This window comes from Fundulus heteroclitus, unplaced genomic scaffold (genome assembly GCF_011125445.2).
Source record: "Fundulus heteroclitus isolate FHET01 unplaced genomic scaffold, MU-UCD_Fhet_4.1 scaffold_36, whole genome shotgun sequence".
In the NCBI taxonomy this organism is placed as follows: Eukaryota; Metazoa; Chordata; class Actinopteri; order Cyprinodontiformes; family Fundulidae; genus Fundulus; species Fundulus heteroclitus.
Window position 1 is genome coordinate 4,332,221 of NW_023396770.1, and position 21,153 is coordinate 4,353,373.

Sequence of the window (21,153 nt, forward strand, 5' to 3'; positions counted from 1 at the left end):
TAAGTGTTGATGGGAGGTTTTGTTGGACTAACAGGCAGAGAAGGGATTTTGTTTTAATCCATCATACTGATCATTAGATCCTTTCCATCAGATCATTACCAGCCGGTGCTGTTAGCCGAAATGCTATCAGCCAAGATAACATCTGCTTCTCCACTTCTCTGTTTACTATCGTACGTTTCTTCCTTTTCTCATAGTTTCAATTTGTCATTTTGAAAGGAGGACAGATCTTATTTTAATTGCAGTTTCATTAAAGGAAGAATTGTTCTGGTCACATTTTCACTGCAGTAACTTTGATGATGGATCTTAGCTAAAGTCATACACTCACAGCACCATCTTGGACCGCCTCCTGAGAAGAAGAAAAAAAGAATTGAAGCGTGACAAGGGTAAAATGACAGAATACGTTGTGGGTGTTTGTGTGAAGTTATTCTCATCCATTAATTCAGAGACAAAGAGGAAATAACATCAGTTCTTTCAGATGTGCAGCAGAGAAAAGTCTCTCAGTGTTCAGCAGCTGATAGAAGGACAGGAGATGTTGGTTCTGGAACTGGTTCTGATCGTTGTGCTTCAGTTTGAAGGTAAAGATCTGTTTTCTTTCTAATGAGGCTGAGACAGATTAAAGGACACTTTGGTTTACTGTGATATTTATAGAGATATGAGAATTAACATTTAGTATTTGGAGAAATATATTTATGTAGCATTTATTAGTCGATCAGGTTTTACCAAATACATAAAAACATGTTCAGAAAATTCTGATTCAACATTCCTTTAAAAACGTCTAGCCTGACAGGAAGTGAAATGATTGCAACATTGATTACTGTCGAAATGAAATATCTAAAGAAGCATTATAAAAAGGTTTTAAATAAAAAAAAAACTATGCTGCAACAATAAATCAAATGTGACAGAAAATAATTAGTTAACCCTATATTTCTAATTTCACCTTCATGATCGTGTTTGTGAAGGATGAAATGTGTAAAACTTTAATGTGTCTTTGTCTCTGCTGCAGGCACCAGAGGAGGAGAACTTCATCTTTATCACAGATCTGGAGATAATGTCGTTCTACCTTGTAACAGTCCTTCATCTAATTACTCATGCTCAAATGTTACATGGTTTTACTTCAGAAATACAAGCTCAAGCTCTTTGTTGGAGGTTCAGGATGGAAAAGTTAATCAGAGTTCACCTCGAGCTGCCAGGTTAAATGTGGACAGTAAATGCTCTCTGATCATCAACAACATCACTGCTGAGGATGCTGGAGCGTACATGTTTCGATTTGGACAAGGAACCACCTTTGATGGCAGTGTGCTTCTGAGTGTTCTGACCGGTGAGTTTGTAGACTTGAAGGATCTGACGCTGTCAGACTCTTTCCTTCTGATTAACTTTGTGAAATACTTGTGTTGGACAGATGTTTCTGACATCAACAGTTCTGATGAATATCTGATGCAGTCAGAAGTTAAAATGTTGTTCTGTCAGAGTGAGAATGAATCATTTATTCAGCGCTGTGTGATGGCTTCAACCACACATCAGTCCACACTTAGTTTGACTTTACAGTCAGATATCTGATATTTGAATTGTATTTAAAAGAATTGTTCATTGCATTACTAATTTTTAATGATCAAATGAAACTCAATGGCTGAGTAAATGTTATAATAATTTTATTTTACCAAGAAAAAAAACAGAAATACTTTATGCTGAGTGACCTTTGTTGGGTGTGTGCTGCTTCCTGGTTGAGCTAAAGGCGGGGCCAAGCTTTGAGGACCCTGACATCAGGAAGTGGGCTCATCAGAATGAACGTTGTGCTCGGCTGCTGTGGGGCTGTTTAGATTCAACTAGTTGATCTTGGATTGTGTGGTTAAATGGTTTGATCAAACCTCTGGATCATTGACTTTCATTTGTAAAGATTTCTAGTTTTTCATGCTGATGAAAACCTGCTCAGATCTGCAATATTAGTGCAGATCAATCAGCAAGTAACATGGAGACAAGATCTAAAGTTTCAACAAAGAATATTTAGAACTGTCATGTTTTCATTATACTCTTCACAGCATGAGATAAAGTTTATTTAAGTTTCTCATTTTACAGAATACTTCTTCTCCATCTTTCAGACTGAGACAACGGTTTTCATTTTTCTTCCAGTCTCTCCATCTCCACCAGGTGCTGATCAAACAAAGGATGAAGATTTTATACTACAGTGTTCTCTGGTCAGATACAGAGGGTTGGGTTCTTGTCCAGAGAAGAGCCTCCTCTGGGTGGATGAGACAGGAAGTGAGCTGCTTGGTGAAGGTGTTGGGTTCAAGTCTGGAGGACAGACTGGCTGTGATTCTTATCTCACTGTGAAGCTTCAGAGCAGCAGCAACAGAAGATACACCTGCCAGTTTGTTGAGGGAAACATCATGAAGATAGAAGCTCACTACACACCTGTGTTTAAAGGCAGGATGCCATCTTATGATATATGTTTGTCTTTAGATCAAGTAATATCTGTTAATATTTTTGTTTTCATTCAGATTTGTTGTACCTTCTGCATTGCATGTTTTGTAAACTTTAAGTGTATTCCTTCCCACAGATACATCATCATCATCATCATCATCGTCAGTTCCTGCCAACAGATACATGATCATCATCATCATCCTTGGAGCAGTGATCTGTGTTCTCCTGCTGCTGGTGGTTCTTGCTGCTGTTTTTATCAAACTCAGGAAAATCAGAGTTGAAAAGGATCACAGCACCACAACAGGTACTAGATTTGCTGCACATCAGTGTTTAACTATAGCATCCACCTACTATATTTTATGTTTTAGTTTTGCATTTTGGAAAAATAAGAACAATGTTTTATTTATATTACTGTTTTCCTCCTATCCTCATATGTTCCTAATATTCATTTTAGACCCCATTCTATCTCCTCTTCTTCATCCCCTTGTTCCTGGGGGTTAGATTGGCCCTCCTACCTGGTTGGCCCATTTGGGAGGGCCATAGAGATTTCAGAGGGGGCGGGGACCAGTGCAAGTAGAAGTTGAAATGTACCTGAATTTAGACACTTACTTCCCACATTGAACATCAGCTCTATTCCAGTCTGTTTGAACTTGATTGAACTTCCACCAACTCTCATGTTCTTTAACAACTCACACATGATTAACACAATCAGAATTAACTAAAGGTTAAAAAAACTCACCACTGTTGTTAATAAACTACCAAAGGACCACTGTCACCTGTAGCTTCACTGGATAGAATCACTTGTAAACCATCCACTGAGAACAGGATCTGTTCAAGCTGCAGCACAGCAAACATTTCTATTGTACCAACAACTAAAAAAAAAGTTTAGAGGATGGATGGGGTCAAAAATACCTCTCAGTATTGGCAGCTGATGTGGTTTAGAACAGCTTCTTATGATTGGGCTCTTTTTTGCATCCATTGCTGAAGCTACAGATAATTCTTTAATCATAGAGTCTGGGCTGTGTCCAAGAAGAATTATACTGATACATTTCTCAAAAGGTGCAGATATACATGTGTGGAGAGCAGCAACCCAAAACCAAAGCTACAAGCAGCATCATCCTGCTATCTGATTCAGAACCTCATTGAAGCTCACCAGAACCAAAACTGCTATAGATCAGCAAAACTAAAAGACAAAAAACCTGCCGGGCACTAGATTTGTGTTCATGAGCCCACAAAGATTTATTTGTTTGTTGGTGGGTTGTTGGTCCATTTCTCCCCTTATGTAGAAACTGTCCTGGAGCTTGGATAGCTCTGGTTCTTAGGATCAGGGCCTGGCCTTGTCTTGGTGTTTAATTACCACTAACATTACTTTAACACTGGAACCATTTTATTGAAACAGGCTCCTTGTAATTCATTGGGATGAATTAGTGTAAATATTGAATGTTTCCTCATAAACCACTCTGACATGTCTTAGATTGCTGCTTTACCTGGTACAAATCATCACTGGAGCTGACCATGTTCTGAATATCCATCAGCTCTGTTATTTGTTGACTTCAGTCTTAAAATGCTTTACTCTAAACAAGGTTTGGGCTGAACTCACCTCTGAACCCTGCAGGGAGTTGGCTGGTGTAATGACCCAACAGAAGCTGAACCCAGAGAATGAATGTTTAACAATGTTTATTGGGGATAAACTGGTGTTGCTGGAACAGGAACTGACTGGAGCATGTACTGGAATCACTGTGGAGAAAATAGCAGGGTTAGTGGCCAGGTACAGCTCAGTGAAGATGATTAATATTCCTCAACTGAAGTCAAGTTACAAAATTAAAACAGCGCGGCCATTTTGTGGTCATACAAACAGAGTGGCAAAACTTGAATTGTTTACTTGAATGAGTCAAATAGAGAACAGATCTGTCCTGAATATCACCTCAACAGCCATAATATGGCAACAATAAAACTACGCTGCATTGTTATCTGCTGGAGTGACTTCCGATATGATGATTGTGACCACATGAAGTTTTATTATCAACGACTTTGGGCTTATTTGTCTCTAAAGCCACTTGTAACTCTCGTGAGTCAGTTTTTGCGGCGTCTTGGGTTTCTTTTTGAACATGAAGTTGCTTTTTTGGCCTTTGCTTTTTTTCTAACAAAATGCCCTTTTCTGGGGTTTTTTCTGTTTTTTCTGCCATGCAGCAAGAGAGCAGTGTGATAATAATACTGCTTTTTTTACGCTCATTTTAAGGCCTCTACATTTCAACCAATGTTTAAGCTGTTCTTGGCTGGGTTTCTTGAGTGAAGTAGGTTGAATAAAGCTCCTGGGTCATTGTCATCTTCTAGAATGATTGGTATTGCAGTTGTTGCATTTTTAGTTTGCACTATCCGGGAAACCGGGCTATCTCTGGACAAATATGTTCTGCGATTGCGGCACGGAGTCTGAGGCCTGTAGGAGGAGCGGGCCACCGGGTCCGGGGTCTTGGCGGGGGGCTGCTGTGGGAACCGGGCGGCTTGCCGGGACTGGGGCTGACGCCTCTGCTCTCCCCAAAAAGGGTTGGGGGGGGGGGGGGGGTTGTGGCTAGGGTAAGGTGGGGGAGGGAGTGGGTTTATTAGATATTTAGGAAGTGAGGGGTTCTGGTTGGGTGGCCCGTACAGGTCATGTTGGCCCCCTCCCTGGGGGGCCTGGTCCGGAAGGCATCTGGTCCGGGGGCAGGATCGGGGTCGGGCACAGGCAGTCGGATAGTTGGATTGGGAGACCCTAGGCCACTTAATATTTAAGAGGTCTACCAGTTGGCTTTAGGGCCACGTCCTCTGTCGCAATCCGGGTTCCACCTCCCCGTGTTACATAATATTATTATTATTATTATTATTATTTATTTTTATTTTTATTTTTTTGCCAGATTCGGGTCCGATCCACTCCCTCTCCCAAGAACATTCTCCCCCACATCCTGCCCCCCTCTGCTGGCTGGCGCCTTGGCCCGCTGGTGCATTGGCGGCCCTCGGGTTTGGGGTGGGTTACCGGGTGGGTGCCGGCCCATTCCTGGTGGCTGTTTTGTGGGGCCTTGCTCCACCTCCAGGCCTGCTCAGATCTGCTTAGAACTCCAGATGGCAATTGGAGAACTGGGGTGTGAGAACGACCCTACGCCAATACACTTATTGGAGCTGCCGCAGGTCTAACTGCTCAGACCTTGATTACCCGACTGCAGACATACGGAATCATTACAGGCTGATTGTCACAAATTTCTGCAGTAAAGTTCATGGTCTCTCTCTGTAAGGGGGGATGACTGGCAACCATGAAGCTCTTTCTTTATCATAGAACAATGTGTTTCTCACATGATAAAAACACTAGGGCACTAGTTGTAGCCCTGTTGTTGAAGACAAAAAGAAGGTGCTGGTATATAACTGTCTGCGATGCAGAGAAAAACCAAATCCAAAGAAGGTGTTGGCTAAATGATACTGTACTTGTGTGAAGAATGTTGTGTCTGTTGGTATCACTAAAACTGAACTTTAGTGCAGCAAGCAGAGCACCCATTGGAGCTTGGTGCAGAGGTTCATACACCTTCATACACAATGAGCTTGGACTTTCTGCAACCCAGAAAAAAATTCCTTGTGCAGGATGCAAGAAATATAAATTGAGTTTTGTGTGCGGTAACACATTGGGTGTGCAGTCCTCTTTAATCTCTTAGAAGAGGCAACTGTCTAAGCCCTTCCTACTGTAGATAATACACTGACTGCTCTGTATTTCTAAAACAGTCAAGGACCTCTGACTGTTTATTAGTTGTGTTTGTTAGTTGTTATAGTAAACTGCCCATCCTCTATGTTCATTTCTCTAAACCCGAAGAGCTGTGTTTATGTTCATTTTTATCTCATTGCTCTTTCTGCCGTAAACAACTTTTCTCAGAATAAGGAAGAACTGTTTCCATAGCACAGCGTAGTTCATTGATAGTAGTTAAAAAAGCAGAAGTTGAATGATTATTAAAATATGTTGATGAGAATAATTACAATTATTTATTTTCTTTTGATCTAGAAGATGAAGATTCAGCCCAAGAGAGTCATCATCATGTGAGTATTGCCACACTCAAACACATTTCCTATAGTTAACAGACTACAAAGAAAACCATCAAATTATTCTTCATATTTTAAGAATGGGTTTGAAAATTGGGACTATGTTTGAAACAAATAGAATAGATTATACATTTGTTGTCATTTGTAACAAGTACAAGATAAAAAAAAAATGCCAACCAGTCTGTGCGCCACACTCAAAAAACATAAAAATTACCAATAATGATTCCTCACATATATTCCATCATTCCCTGTGAGCATATTGCATACCAGATGTGTTCATCAGCATTGATGGTGGTTATTGCTGTTGGGTAAAAGCTGTTCTTAAAACGGTGGGATCTTGTTTTTAATGCTTTGTAGCGTTTGCTTGATGGCAACAGTTAAAACAGAGTGAACAGGATGTGAGATGTGCTTAAACAGGAACAGTGTAATTTTTGCAGAGAGGGCAGCCGATAATCTTTTCAGCAGCTCTGATGACCCTCTGGGGCGATTCTCTCTGAGCTACTGTGATGCTGGTGTATCACACATTCATAATGTATATTAAAACACTCTCTGTACAGTATTGATAGTAGGACACCTGAGGAACCCTGAGGAAGTGGAAGTCTGCCATCCTCTCAGTCCCCGCTAATGCTCAGAGGCATTATTTCCCTCCCTTTCCTCCTGAAATCAATCACAACCTCCTTGGTTTTTGAGGTGTTGATCAACAGTTTGTTTTCTACACACCACACAGACCGAAGCTCTGCCTCATCCCTGTAGATATACTCATCCCCCTCTAGATAAGGCCACACCACGGTGAAGTCGTATGCAAACCTGACAACGTCATTACTGTGGTGGGTGAGGGAACAGTCATGAGTTTAGAGGATGTAAAGCAGGGGGTCAGCACACAGCTCTGTGAGGAGCAGGTGCTGACATTTAGGGCTCTGGATGTTTATGAGTATAATTTCCCTCTCTGACTAAGTTCTGATAGGAAGTCCAGATCCACATCCAGGTAGCAGGAGGGAGCTCCAGGTTAACCAGTTTGTCCACTAGTCTGTGGGGAAGGATGGTATTAAATGCAGAGCTATAGTCCACAGAAAGCAGCTGCACATTTCTCCCCTGATGCTCCAGATGGGACAGTGCAGCATGGAGGGCTGTGGCTGCAGAACCTCTGTGGATCTGTTCTGCTAAAAAGCAGGTCTGACGGTTCTTCATCGTCTTTGCAGTCATGAAGTGCAAAGTTACAGGAAATGAACAGTTACTTCCTCTTTTCTAAACTTGTCAGAGAATTAAAAAAACCGTCACAGTTTTGATCAGCAGCCATTTTGTAGTTTATGACAGAAGCACATGTTGATTTTGATAATTCAGTAAAATACAGCAGCTATTATGTTCTTGACTTACCACATTAAATTATTCAAGTTTTAGTCTCAATGAGAAATGTAATGTTTGGTGCGTAGCTCTTTAGATTAACCAGACACACCTGTTTACTGAGGCTGAGAGTCTTTGACAGGACAGGTCTCTGGTTCAATTACCTAGCTGGGCTTTTAGTCCAAAGCCTTCTGAATCAGAGTCAGAATCAAGTTTAATTGCCAAGTAGGTTTGCACTTACAAGGAATTTGACTTGGTATTGATGGTGCAGACAAAAAATAAGAATACAGTAAAATAAGAAGTAAAAGGATATATACACAGAAGCTGTATACACTCAGCAGATTGTGCGTTAATGTAACGCAGAAGCTTGTAAGTACTGAATGGGGGGAAAGAGACAGTGTCCAGATTTTCGGGCGGCTCTTGGCCTTGTTCATAAGGCTGGTAGCAGATGGGGAAAAACTGTTCTTGTGGCGTGAGGTTGTGGTCCTGATGGACCGCAGCCTCCTGCCAGAGGGAAATGACTGAAATAGTCTGTGACTAGGGTGCGAGGGATACGGCTCAATCTCCATAAAAGCAAAGGTAACAGTTTTAAATTTCCTCAGAGTTGTACATTTGCAGACCAGATTGCTTTGTTCTCCTATAGACAGTTTGTTAAATAATTAGTTTATGTGTTATCATTTTGTTTTCTATTTAAACTGCTTACCTTCTGTTGAGTGTTTGCAGAAACTGGGGTCATTCCATGTCCTCCATGGAGCGATAAACTCACATTACCCAGTTTAGCTCTAGCTAGAGCTTCAGGCAGATGGCTTCACATTTGAGTTTAGGATACTCTGGTACACAGAAGAGTTAAAGTTTGGCTCAATAGCTGTAAACTGTTCAGTGTGCTTTGAAGACACCTGTGAAAACAGGTCCAAATCATCAGTCCTCCACCACTGGTCTTGATTGTTAGAATGAGATGTTTGTCTTCATACGATGTCTGCAGTCATGACACTGAGCCAACTTCTCTAATTTGGTCTGATCTATTCAAGGGGCATTGTTCCGAATATATTTTGCTTCTTTCAGGAGAAACTTCACAAACTAATAGTCCAGGGAACTTGATTTGATAGCGTGAGAGCAGAGAGAAAAATTAAACCTTCTGTTGGTTAGTGTGGTTTACTTTCATGCTGCACTTTTGAAAGTAGACCAAACTTCCTGGACAAAGTCCTGCAGTTTCAGCAGCTCCTCATTGGGGCCGTATGACAAGAAGCTGCCCAGCATGAGCTGTTGGCACGGCAACAATCTCTCCATCATGTTGCTCTGTGGACTCCTTGGCAGGAGACATAATGTTTCTCAATGAGACATTACTGGGTAAATAAAATAAAGGAAGCAGTAAGACAAATCCAGCAGAATAGAATAAGACAGAAGAGTTAATGTGGTTACAAATATGCAGATTGTCTGAGTGGATAAAGGTTTACTGTTCATTTTTTTTTCTCAGGATGACGTTGAGTCCAACATGACCTATGCCAATGTTGTCCATTTTAAAATCAAAAACACTCATATGATAAAGGTAAGAGACCCAAAAAGAAAAAAAATTGTAATCTGATTTCAATGTCTCCCTAATTTTGCTCAGGAGCGTTATTTTATATTTTAAACCATAAAATCATGTGAATGTAGGCCAGACTAAACAGATACATTTTGCACACGGTTTGGAAACATGTTAAATGATCACATACATGCAAGTGGAAAAGAGAACTGAAAAGTTTTTGGTTTCTGTGCTGTACGTCAAACAGGACGAAGACTCTGTGACTTATTCTGCTGTCAGGACTAAAAATAAGACGGAGGCGAACATCGACCCCAGTGGTCTCTACAGCAGCATCGCTAAGACAAAATGAACCACATAAGGAAATGAAACGTCTCTTCACACCTCTGCCTTTAATGGCCCTTTTTCCAGGAAGCTGACCATTGGGTTTAAGTTTCAGCGATACTAACGCATTCATTTATAGATGATGCTGCTCTGTTTTCTGTTGCATTTTAATGAGTGCAAATACAATCTGTTTGAAAGCTTGTTCACATGTTTTACTGTTGCTCTGTCAGCTGCTCTGGCTTCTCTTTTCCTTCAGAGTCCACTTTGAAGATCTTAGTTTTGACTTAAAGCCCCTGCATGTAAGATTTACATAGTGGTGCACCATCTAGTGCTTTGCTAAATGAATTACAAATGAGTTAAGCACCTAATAATTACTATAGAAGCCACAGCGTGTCATGAATGTAACAATGTAAACATGTCTTCCATATATTAGCTACTGCAAATAGCTAAAAGTCATCATGTGAAATGGTTTTTGGCACTGTTGCCAGGTCTGCTTGTTTTTACCTAAAGTAGTTTGTAAATTCCATGAGGGACGGTTGTTTGGGCTCATTTCTGACTGCAGCCGCTTATTTGGGCTCTAAAATAGGCAACTATAAACACGAGTTATAAAGAGACCCACTCATGCTGCTATACAGCAGACACCGAGAACCGACCGGCTCAAAAATCCCTCCACCCCTCCGTGTACACACATGCTCCCTGAGAGGGTGAGGAGATAAGATGAACAAACTAGGCATCCCTGCCGGGAGGACAGAGTAGCTGCTGAACCACTCTGCCCTGTTTCGAACATTCCACCGAAAATTAACTGTTAAATGAATGAACTTACCTGTCCAGCAGAAAGCCTGCACTCTCTACATCCTATTTCAATCCCCACTCCCTCATGAATTATGTCCACTCCAGCTGGTGATAATAGCCACGCCCATATAGACTCTCGTTTTCTCCCGGTTATTATTTCTTTGCTCGGCAAAGAGCACGGATAGTCTTCCATTTCAGCAGAAAATGGCATTTTGCTTGTTTTCTGCTCCTTGTCCACAGACAGCACATCTTCATATAGAAGACAGATATGGAGAATGTGTATCACTGACAAGTTTGTCCCCTTTCAGCAGTCTTTTCAAACCGCATACAGATAATTGCTGAGCTAACATTTATGGCTTGTTCATTTATACTGTTTACAAGGTTGAGGTAATAGAGTTGGTTGCTTGTTAGTCTCACAAAAACTGGCAACTTCCAGCTTCCAGCCCAAACTGGCACTGCTTTTCCTGTCTAAAGTGCAGCTGCCTTGGCTCAGAGAGATATATAATATTATGCTCTAATGCCTCCACTGATGTGTGAAAGTTAAAGTTTAAAAGTCATTTATCCTGAACTAAGCTATCCCCTCAAACATGCAGCACGGCTTACGTTCATCATGCACAGTGTGTGTGCGGCTGAAGACGTGTGACACAGTGTGACAGCTATTGATTATCAGTTATTAGCTAGCATTAGCTCCCTCAAAGTTCCTTATTTTTTATTATCGGTTTAACGGTTGTGAAGCTACTATTTTTGTTTAAAGAATGTAAGTTTGTGAAGCTAACTTTTTGGTTAGCTGTGCCCATCATTGTGTGTAACAGAGACAGGCAGACTGGACCTGTTTCTCTGAGACCAATGAGCCCAGTGGTTTATTTTTAAGCAACTCATCTTTTTAGTGTTTTTTCTTTAAATGTTGTATTAAGGTTTTCTTTCAGTTGTTTTGTCCTGTTGTGGACCACTTTGTAAAGCTAAAAATAAACTATTAAAAATAAATTAATGCTTACTATAAAAACAGTTTTACGTGACATCTCTTCAATTTTTAGGATTACTGATAGTTACTACGACACTGTAAAAACATATAGGCAATGACATTAGAATATTGGAAATAAATAAAAAGCTTGCATTAGTACAACATAATTTGTTTCAGGTCATTTGAGATTACATTTGAGGCCATCATGTATGCAGTTCTATTTAGTAGTAAAAGCTATAATTACCTGTATAGTAAACCTGACTTTGCACTCAAACCAAACCTATAATTAATGCTGTTTAACAAGGTGAAATCTGAAGTAAGATTAAAGAAGTGCCAGCAGCACTGTGGTCTGTACCATCTCAGTCACACCAGCAGCAATAAAGATTATTCTGAAATTTGTCCAGATAATATTGATTGCATAAAGTGAAGTTTAACAATAAGTAATTAAATTGGCTTTTTACGTGTTTGTCACAACACTTTTTGGTGATATTAATTAAATTGCGGTGCCCCCTAGTGTTAAGATTAAAGTATATCAGCTTAATTTTCCTTTTAGTTGGAGGGCACGCCTTTTTGATTAGATTAAGCACATTCAGGTGCGTGATGTGCTGGGTAGAGGACTCTGAAGATTCAGCAGCTATAGGCAGCAACCTGTTCTTTTAGAAGAACCCAAACCCCTTTATCATAATTTGCTTTCTTTTTTGGAATATAAAATTGACAGATTCCAAAAAAAATCTACCAACCAATTCAGTGGATTTCTCATCACCAGTAAAGCTACAAGGTATTTTATAATCCTTTTTTGCTGTTTAAATCCATTTTTGCTATGGGCCCTAGAGAATGCCTTTACTGTATAATTGACCCTTTAACATAATATGAAGAGAGTTTGTTACCTTACATGATTTTGGAGAAAATCCCCTTGGAGAAAAATCACATCCAGAATGGGCATAATAAGGAACTTTGACTTGGCTTTTCTCCAAAACTCTACAATAAAATTATGAAATATTTATTCTACTTATAGTATAAGTGACCCATTAACATAATATGAAGAGACTTTGTTGTCACCTTCAGGTATTGGGAGAAATAAATTACTGAAAATGAGGCAGGGGAAAAACAACCCTGCCATTTTGTTACCGTAATGCACCGTGTATGCGAGAATCTAATCTTTCCAACACAACAAATGCCGGCTGCCTAGATGAGACAAATACAAATATCGTCTTTATTGTCATTGAAACATACATTACAATGAACTTTGCATTCTGCATTTAACCCATCCCTTTGGGGAGCAGTGGGCTGCCATGTGCAGTGCCTGGGGAGCAATCTGGGGTTAAGGGTCTTGCTCAAGGACCCAGAGTGCAGGTGCTGGGGATCGAACCGGGTACTTGCATCCTCTCTGAGTGCAAGCGCACTGCTCTAACCATTCGGCCATGACTCCCCAAAAGTGGGGTGTTCCAAAGTGCCAAAAGGGAGAGAGCAATATAACATCCTCTGAGTCTGCTTCTACACCTGCAAAGAGAGAAATATAAAGAACAGCAAAACCGGCCCCTAAAGCATCACAGGTACAAACAACCAACGCCTTGATACCATCACTGGAGAATATACAGTATTATTTAATATGAAATGTATAAAGTGACAGAAGAAGATAATAATAGTAATTTTCTGTATAGAAGTCTGTAAGCACACCCGCTGACAGGGGGGAACAAATTGGTCAATGTCTCAGGCCCAGTACGGTGGGGGGGCAAAACTGACACTCTTACCATCAAGATACAGGCAGAAATAATTATTTTTTCAGAAAATAGTTGTGTGAAAAATATTCAATATTAGAGTAACTATATATATATATATATATATATATATATATATATATATATATATATATATATATATATATATATTAGATATACACAAGGGGCCATTGGAACTCCCCCCACCCCAACATAAAATGGTTTGACCATTAGGCCAACGGCTGGCTGCAACTTTTAAAATGTGTTTCGCTGCAAACTAAGAATGTCAGGTGTTGAGAAGTATGGCGCACAGAAAAGGAAAGAGAAGAGAAAAAGAGAAGATGACACCAAATGCTTGATGGTTTTTATGAGTAAATTAAAAAAAATTCAGGATGAGTCAGGAACAGGTCCAGGAACGGAATTGCAGAGGAATGATGCCCATCCAGAGCCTGGTAAGAAGAAATGCGTTTATTAATGTGATTTTAATGTATAGCATCCGCTAGCTAGTGTAAGGGGGAAACCACCTTTTCTTTTACAGAAATACTTGAGTTCAGCACCAAAAGAGCAGAAAGCAGAGAGAGGGCAGAGGTCCAGGTACAGTCTGAGAGAGCCAGCTAAGGCGGGGAGCTTGGTCGACAGAGAGAAAGGAGGACATCGTAGCATTTCTCCCGTCTCAACATCTGGCTTCGGGGGGGGGCAGTGTGTGTTTGAGGAGGAGACAGTGAGAGCCATCCCTAGTGATAACAGAAACAGTGCATGTGGAGGGGCTTGCTGCTTGATCGGAGAGTCTGAGCACGCCGTTATTTTCTATGATCCTGTGTTATGGCCAACAAAAATGACTTCTGATCGAGTGAATGTTGCGCGTTTAACGGCAAACAGGAAGCCTTTCTCAGAGATGGTAAATTAACTGCCAGCAGATTCAGAGGGTCTAACCACATTTATGAAGTGAAGTCATCTAAGACTTGTTTGGAGGACAAAAAAAATATTTCTGCAAACAGCAGGTTACTGAATAAAATAAAAGGCATAGGAAAATAAAGTATACCTGAATCAAAGCACCTGTAAGTGTTTGTCAGAGTGTGCTTGTGTATGTAAGGTTTATCCATGGTTTGACCGAGCCATGGTCCGCGAAGCAGCCGACCAGAGCAAGCCAGGGCCCACCCAAAGGACCACCAATGAGATGCCAGCCATCGGAGGGGAGCAGTATGGGGGAGGGGCTGGGCTCCACACTTAGTGGAAGTCCCGGGCGATGGGGCAGTACAACCCAAATAGACAAAAAGAAAACTATTTTTTGAAAAAGGGATGCATCCTGGGTGCTCTTCCAGCAGGCCCAGACTCCAGTTGGCAATCAGAGAAGAGGGGTGTGAAAAAGACCCCGTCCTGTGTCCCCCTGCTCAAATGTTGTTGCATGTTGTTCTCAAGTGTGTTTAAAACTAAGATGGACAAAATAGGGGGTGCCCGGCACAGTAGCTGGTGAAGGTAGAAGGTAGCTGGTGCCAGCGCATTCCCCATGCAGCCTACCCAGAATCCTCAATGTTTAAATGCAAGTGTGGGTAGAGGAAGTCACCACCGCTGACGCCTACACAAGAGGGAGGTGTCCAGGGATGGGGAGGGAAGGACTGGGGAGCATCATGCTCTCCCAGGGATCCAGCTTCCTTGCTGACTCCAATAGGCACCCCCGTTCTCCGAAAAAACCCCAGAAGAGGGACACTCCGCCAGCCGCACCACCATAGCCCGCTGGGCCAAAGATGGGCAGCAGGGTCCGAGAGCCAACTGCAACTAAGACAAACACCAACACCACCCAAAACCCACACACCCACCCTCCAGACCGTCCGGGGGGAACAAAATACCTCTGGTGAGTCAGCGTGCCGAAACCATGCAGACCCCAGTTCCTCGGATAGAACCAGCACAGAGAGTAATAAATTCTAGATAGGGAGTTTTTACTGGGATTAGTCCATGTTCATATTTTACTGGATAGGAACTTTTATTTCCATTTTAAACAGACCAAAAAGCATTAGGTTAGTACTTAAACAAGAATTTTCTCCTAGATGCCATCTGTTGTCTGTTGTCTTCAGTCCAATATTGAAGCCCCCACTGACAAAAATATTTGCAATAAATTATTTCTCTTACCACCCTGCAACAGACTGGCAACCTGTCCAGGGGATACCCTGCCTCTCGCCTGGTGATCGCTGGAGAGAGGCACCAGCACCCCCCGCAACCCCATGAGGGATTAAGCAGGTCAGAAAATGGATGGATGGATATTTCTCTAACCACAGTAAACAAGTTTTCTCAAAATTGTTAATCAAACATCATCATCTGCTGTTGAATTATAGCCATAGAAATTGGCAATGATCAAAATAATTTTGTTCAGCTTAATTACTTGAGCAACATAATGACTATTTGTACATGTTAGTCATAAATTATGCATAAAGTTGTTTTTCATGGTATCTGTTCTAGCTTAATGTCCAGCCTGATGTGAAACCAACCAGTCATTTCCCCACTGTGATCTCCATAAAACTGCTTCACAAACTCCAAAATGAGTTTCTTAGAAAAAGAAAAATCTGATTTACGTTATTTGTTATTTAAAAAACTACTTTTGTGCTTTACAGCATTCTGCCTTTAAAAGAGACAACAGATAAAGACAGATTAACCAACAAACTAGACCAAAAGAAATAGATAAGGACTAGATGTTTCAAGTAACATAGTACTCTTATTTCTGCGATGCAGAGAACTGCAACAATAAACTAGACTCTTTTAGTAAAAGTTTGTAATATTTTGTTAAAAGCTACTGCCCCTTGTCAGCAGTTGGATGCCCCTACATCCTGCTGGTCCTTGTACCTCGAAGAAGCAGTCACACATTTATTTGGTAGAAAATGACCCTCGAAGCAGAAACTATATTTTAACACTTTTAAACTAAACAAGCCAGAGAATTGGTTGAGATCAGCGAGGCTCTATTAATAGGTGTCAACACTGGAAAAAAGGAATGAGCAAGAGCAAGAGAAGCATGATGGTTCAGCTTCTTATATATCAGCAGGGACACGCCCCTGCATGCAGCCCCGAGATAACTGACCATTTCCTTTATCAGTCCCATTCCCCCATTTATATGTATGCCACATCTGTGATGTCCGCAATGCCAGAGAATAATTTGTTTTCATCTGTTATTTTCCCCAAAACTGCTTTCAACAGCTCCAACAACCTGTAACGTCATGTAATATCTAACAATTTCAATCAAACAGGATTTGACCTCTAAGCCTCATTAATCACAGCAAAAGCAAAGTTTAAATGAGGAAAATACTATTGAACTTTCCTTTCATTAACATCAGTCTTGAACTTTGGGGGCATTTTTTTTTTATTAGTGAAAGTAAATATTCCTAAAAAGAAAGCTGCTTTCACTGCGGCCACAGTTTCATCCACTTGTCTTTATCACTCTTCCAGCAACCTGGAGTGTTTTTTCAGCAGCCCAAACTGCTGCTCTATGGCAGATAATAACATTCTTGAGCCATTCACTCTCACTGTGCCAACATGTCGGATGGCATTAATTACTTCTGGCGAAAGTTTTTTATTTGACATACTTTAATCACCTCTTTACGTAGCTGCTGGTTTTCCACAGTCTCTGGTTTTCCAGAGGTCGTAGATTCCAACAGTGGGAATATCTCTCTGCACACTTTTTTCTTTTCATAATAAAATTGCTCAACATGAAATCTTTTAACTTTCAATGAGCTGTTTTCTTCACACAGAGAGCATACAGCTTCTTTCAGATACATTATTTCAGCTTGGTTTTCTTGGATCAGGAATTCCAGCTTCAACCTAAGACAACTCAGGGTAGTGATCACACCTGATGTCTGTATCTATCTTTCCTTTGTTGTTTGGATGTTTTATTGGAGTAATGGGGAGAGAAGGGATTTTGTTTTCATCCATTATACTAAATATTATACATAAATATTTTACAACTTAATAGTTAATAGTTGAAAAGAGTTCATCAGAACATTACCAGTGTTGTCAGCCAAGTTAGAATCTGCTCCTCCGTTTTTCCCTTTTCCGTTATGTTTTTTTTTTTTTTACTCAAAGTTTAAGCTCGCCATTTTCAAATGTGGGCAACTCACATTAATAAACCAGTTGACTCAAATTTCAGTTAGGGTTTTACTAAAGGCAAAGTAGTTATACAAACATTTTCATTGTAGTAGCTTTGGTGACGGATCTCAGCTAAAGTCATGCACTCACAGCACCATCTCAGACCGCCTCCTGAGGGAAAAAAATCATCTAAGTGTGACGAGAGCAAACTGACAGAACGCGTGGTGGGTGTTGGTGTGAAGATCTTATCATACATTAAGTTAGCCACCAAAAGTAATAACATCAGTACTTTCAGATGTTCAGCAGAGAAAAGTCTCTCAGTGTTCAGCAGCTGATAGAAGGACAGGAGATGTTGGTTCTGGAACTGGTTCTGATCGTTGTGCTTCAGTTTGAAGGTAAAGATCTGTTTTCTTTCTGATGAGGCTGAGACAAATTAAAGGACACTTTGGTTTACTTTGATGTTTTATAGCAATATGAAAACTAACATTTAGTATTTGAAGAAATGTATTTGTGTATCATGTATTAGTCAATCAGCTTTTGACCAAATATATAAAAACATGTTAAGAAAATTTTAATTTAACATCTGTTTTCAAACTTTATATGTTAATTGCTGTTGAAACGAAAATGTCTAAAAATGCTTCGTAAGAGGTTTTAAATAAACGTATGCTACAACAATAAATCAGACACAATGGAATATAGTTTACTATGTATCTAAAATTTCACCTTCATGATTGTGTTTGTGAAGGATGAAGTGTGTAAAACTTTAATGTGTCTTTGTCTCCGCTGCAGGCACCAGGGGAGGAGAACTTTATCTCTATCACAGATCTGGAGATGATGTCGTTCTACCTTGTAGCAGTTCTTCATCTAATTACTCATGCCCCATTGTTGACTGGTTTTACTTCAGGGATAGAGATACAAGTATTCTATGGGAGATTCAGGACGGACAAGTTGATCAGACTTCTCCTCGAGCTGCCAGGTTAAATGTGGACAATAACTGCTCTCTGATCATCAACGACATTAATGCTGATGATGCTGGAGTGTACATCTGTGAATTTGGTCCAGGAACCTTTGATGACTGGGTGCTTCTGAGTGTTTTGACCAGTGAGTTTGTAGACTCGAAGGATCTGACGCTGTCAGACTCTTTCCTTCTGATTAACTTTGTGAAATACTTGTGTTGGACAGATGTTTCTGACATCAGCAGTTCTGATGAATATCTGATGCAGTCAGAAGTTAAAATGTTGTTCTGTCAGAGTGAGAATGAATCATTTATTCAGCGCTGTGTGATGGCTTCAACCACACATCAGTCCACACACTTAGTTTGACTTTGCAGTCAGATATCTGATATTTAAAATGTTCATTCACTTAGTTTTTTTCAATCTAACAATCTGATTTTTAATGTTATTTCTGTCCCTTACTTAGTTTTTGCTGAGTGACCTTTGTTGGGTGTGTGCTGCTTCCTGGTTGAGCTAAAGGCGGGGCCAAGCTTTGAGGCCCCTGATGTCAGGAAGTAGGCTCATCAGAACGAACGTTGTGCTCGGGTGAAAACCTGCTCAGATCTGCAATATTAGTGCAGATCAATCACCAAGTAACATTGAGACAACATCTAAAGTTTCAACAAATAACTTTTTTGTAGCCACTCCATATTTTTTATACTCTCTACAGCCTGAAATGAAGTTGGATGTTTTTAAGTTTCTCAATTTAGTCCAAGAAGGTCAAGAAATAAAACAGCTAGACTTCTATTCTGAAGCTTAAAACATGTAGCTTCCCATCCATTTGTCTCATTTTAGAGAAAGTTTCTTCTCCATCTTTCAGACTGAGATAACAGTTTTCATTTTTCTTCCAGTCTCTCCATCTCCACCAGGTGCTGATCCAACAAAGGATGGAGATTTCACATTACAGTGTTCTCTGGAGAGATACAGTGAGTTGGGTCCTTGTCCAGAGAAGAGCCTCCTCTGGGTGGATGAGACAGGAAGTGAGCTGCTTGGTGAAGGTGTTGGGTTCAAGTCTGGAGGACAGACTGGCTGTGTTTCTTATCTCACTGTGAAGCTTCAGAGCAGACAGAACAGCAACAGAACATACACCTGCCAGTTTGTTGAGGGAGACATCAGGAAGATAGAAGCTCACTACACACCTGTGTTTAAAGGTAGGATTCCATATTATGATATGTATATAAGTTGAGGTCAAGTAATTAAATTTGCATTCTGCTTTATTAGTTCAATTCAATGTATTTGTATGTACAGGGGTTGGACAATGAAACTGAAACACCTCTCATTTTAGTGTGGGAGGTTTCATGGCTAAATTGGACCAGCCTGGTGGCCAATCTTGATTAATTGCACATTGAACCAATAAGAACAGAGTGTGAAGGTCCAATTAGCAAGGTAAGAGCACAGTTTTGCTCAAAATATTGCAATGCACACAACATTATGGATGACATACCAGAGTTCAAAAGAGGATAAATTGTTGGTGCACGTCTGGCTGGAGCATCTGTGACCAAGAAAGCAAGTCTTTGTGATGTATCAAGAGCCACGGTATCCAGGGTAATGTCAGCATACCACCAAGAAGGACGAATCACATACAACAGGATTAACTGTGGACGCAAGAGGAAGCTGTCTGAAAGGGATGTTCGGGTGCTAACCCGGATTGTATCCAAAAAAGATAAAACCACGGCTCCCCAAATCACAATTAAATGTGCACCTCAACTCTCCTGTTTTCACCAAAACTGTCCGTCGGGAGCTCCACAGGGTCAATATCCACGGCCGGGCTGCTATAGCCAAACCTTTGGTCACTCGTGCCAATGCCAAACGTCGGTTTCAATGGTGCAAGGAGCGCAAATCTTGGGCTGTGGACAATTTGAAACATGTATTGTTCTCTAATGAGTCCACCTTTACTGTTTTCCCCACATCCGAGAGAGTTACGGTGTGGAGAAGCCCCAAAGAAGCGTAGCACCCAGACTGTTGCATGCCCAGAGTGAAGCATGGGGGTGGATCAGTGATGGTTTGGGCTGCCATATCATGGCATTCCCTTGGCCCCATACTTGTGCTAGATGGGCGCGTCACTGCCAAGGACTACCGAACCATACTGGAGGACCATGTGCATCCAATGGTTCAAACATTGTATCCTGAAGGAGGTGCCGTGTATCAGGATGACAATGCATCAATACACACAGCAAGACTGGTAAAAGATTGGTTTGATGAACATGAAAGTGAAGTTGAACATCTCCCATGGCCTGCACATTCACCAGATCTAAATATTATTAAGCCACTTTGGGGTGTTTTAGAGGAGCGAGTCAGGAAACATTTTCCTCCACCAGCATCACGTTGTGACCTGGCCACTATCCTGCAAGAAGAATGGCTTAAAATCCCTCTGACCACTGTGCAGGACTTGTATATGTCATTCCCAAGACGAATTGATGCTGTATTGGCCGCAAAAGGAGGCCCTACACCATACTAATAAATTATTGTGGTCTAAAACCAGGTGTTTCTTTTTCATTGTCCAACCCTTGTATATAGAGCCAATTCAAAACCCATGTCTTCTCAAGGCATTTTACAAAGTCAAATTCAATAAAATTCTTCAGACAGATTGGTCAGAAAGTTTTCTATCTAAGGAAACCAACTGATTTTATTGAGTCTTTGACAAGCAACATTCAGTCTTCCAGAAGGGGCATGTAGACACAGTGGACAGAGGTCTGCAGTGTCAATGGCTTCGCAGCAATCCTTGATACCGAGCATGCATAAAACAAGAGTGGAGAGGAAAACTCCTTTTAAAGGGAGGCAAAACCTACAGCAGAACCACACTCGGTGTGAACAGCCTTCTGTCAACTGGGGGTTAGAGAAGACAGAGCATAAAACCGGGTATCATTACCGCCAGCGTGAATAACAGTCTCACTTTATTTACACTTATCCCAGCCAGCAGTTTCAGGTAGGGTTTGAAGTCACCCGTTCTGGCCACTGGCAGGC

At 40.9% G+C, this 21,153-nt stretch overlaps 2 protein-coding genes across 4 annotated transcripts in view; one reads left to right on the forward strand and one right to left on the reverse strand.

The window, feature by feature from the left end:
* The window catches only part of LOC110368380, a 718,672-nt gene that overhangs the window by 222,523 nt on the left and 474,996 nt on the right, over window positions 1-21,153 (reverse strand). The window lies entirely within an intron of this gene.
* Window positions 17,391-21,153, forward strand: part of LOC105922415 — a 36,778-nt gene continuing 33,015 nt past the window's right edge. The window contains exons 1-3 of one of the 2 annotated variants that reach the window (XM_036130470.1): window positions 17,391-17,592; window positions 17,987-18,298; window positions 19,041-19,340. Coding sequence is in view for 1 of the 2 variants with exons in the window: in XM_036130473.1 (XP_035986366.1) it covers window positions 17,493-17,592; window positions 17,987-18,298; window positions 19,041-19,340 (712 nt within the window). In the remaining variant the exon portion in view is untranslated. The remainder of the gene's footprint in view (window positions 17,593-17,986; window positions 18,299-19,040; window positions 19,341-21,153) is intronic. The other variant, XM_036130473.1, reaches the window with a different exon arrangement.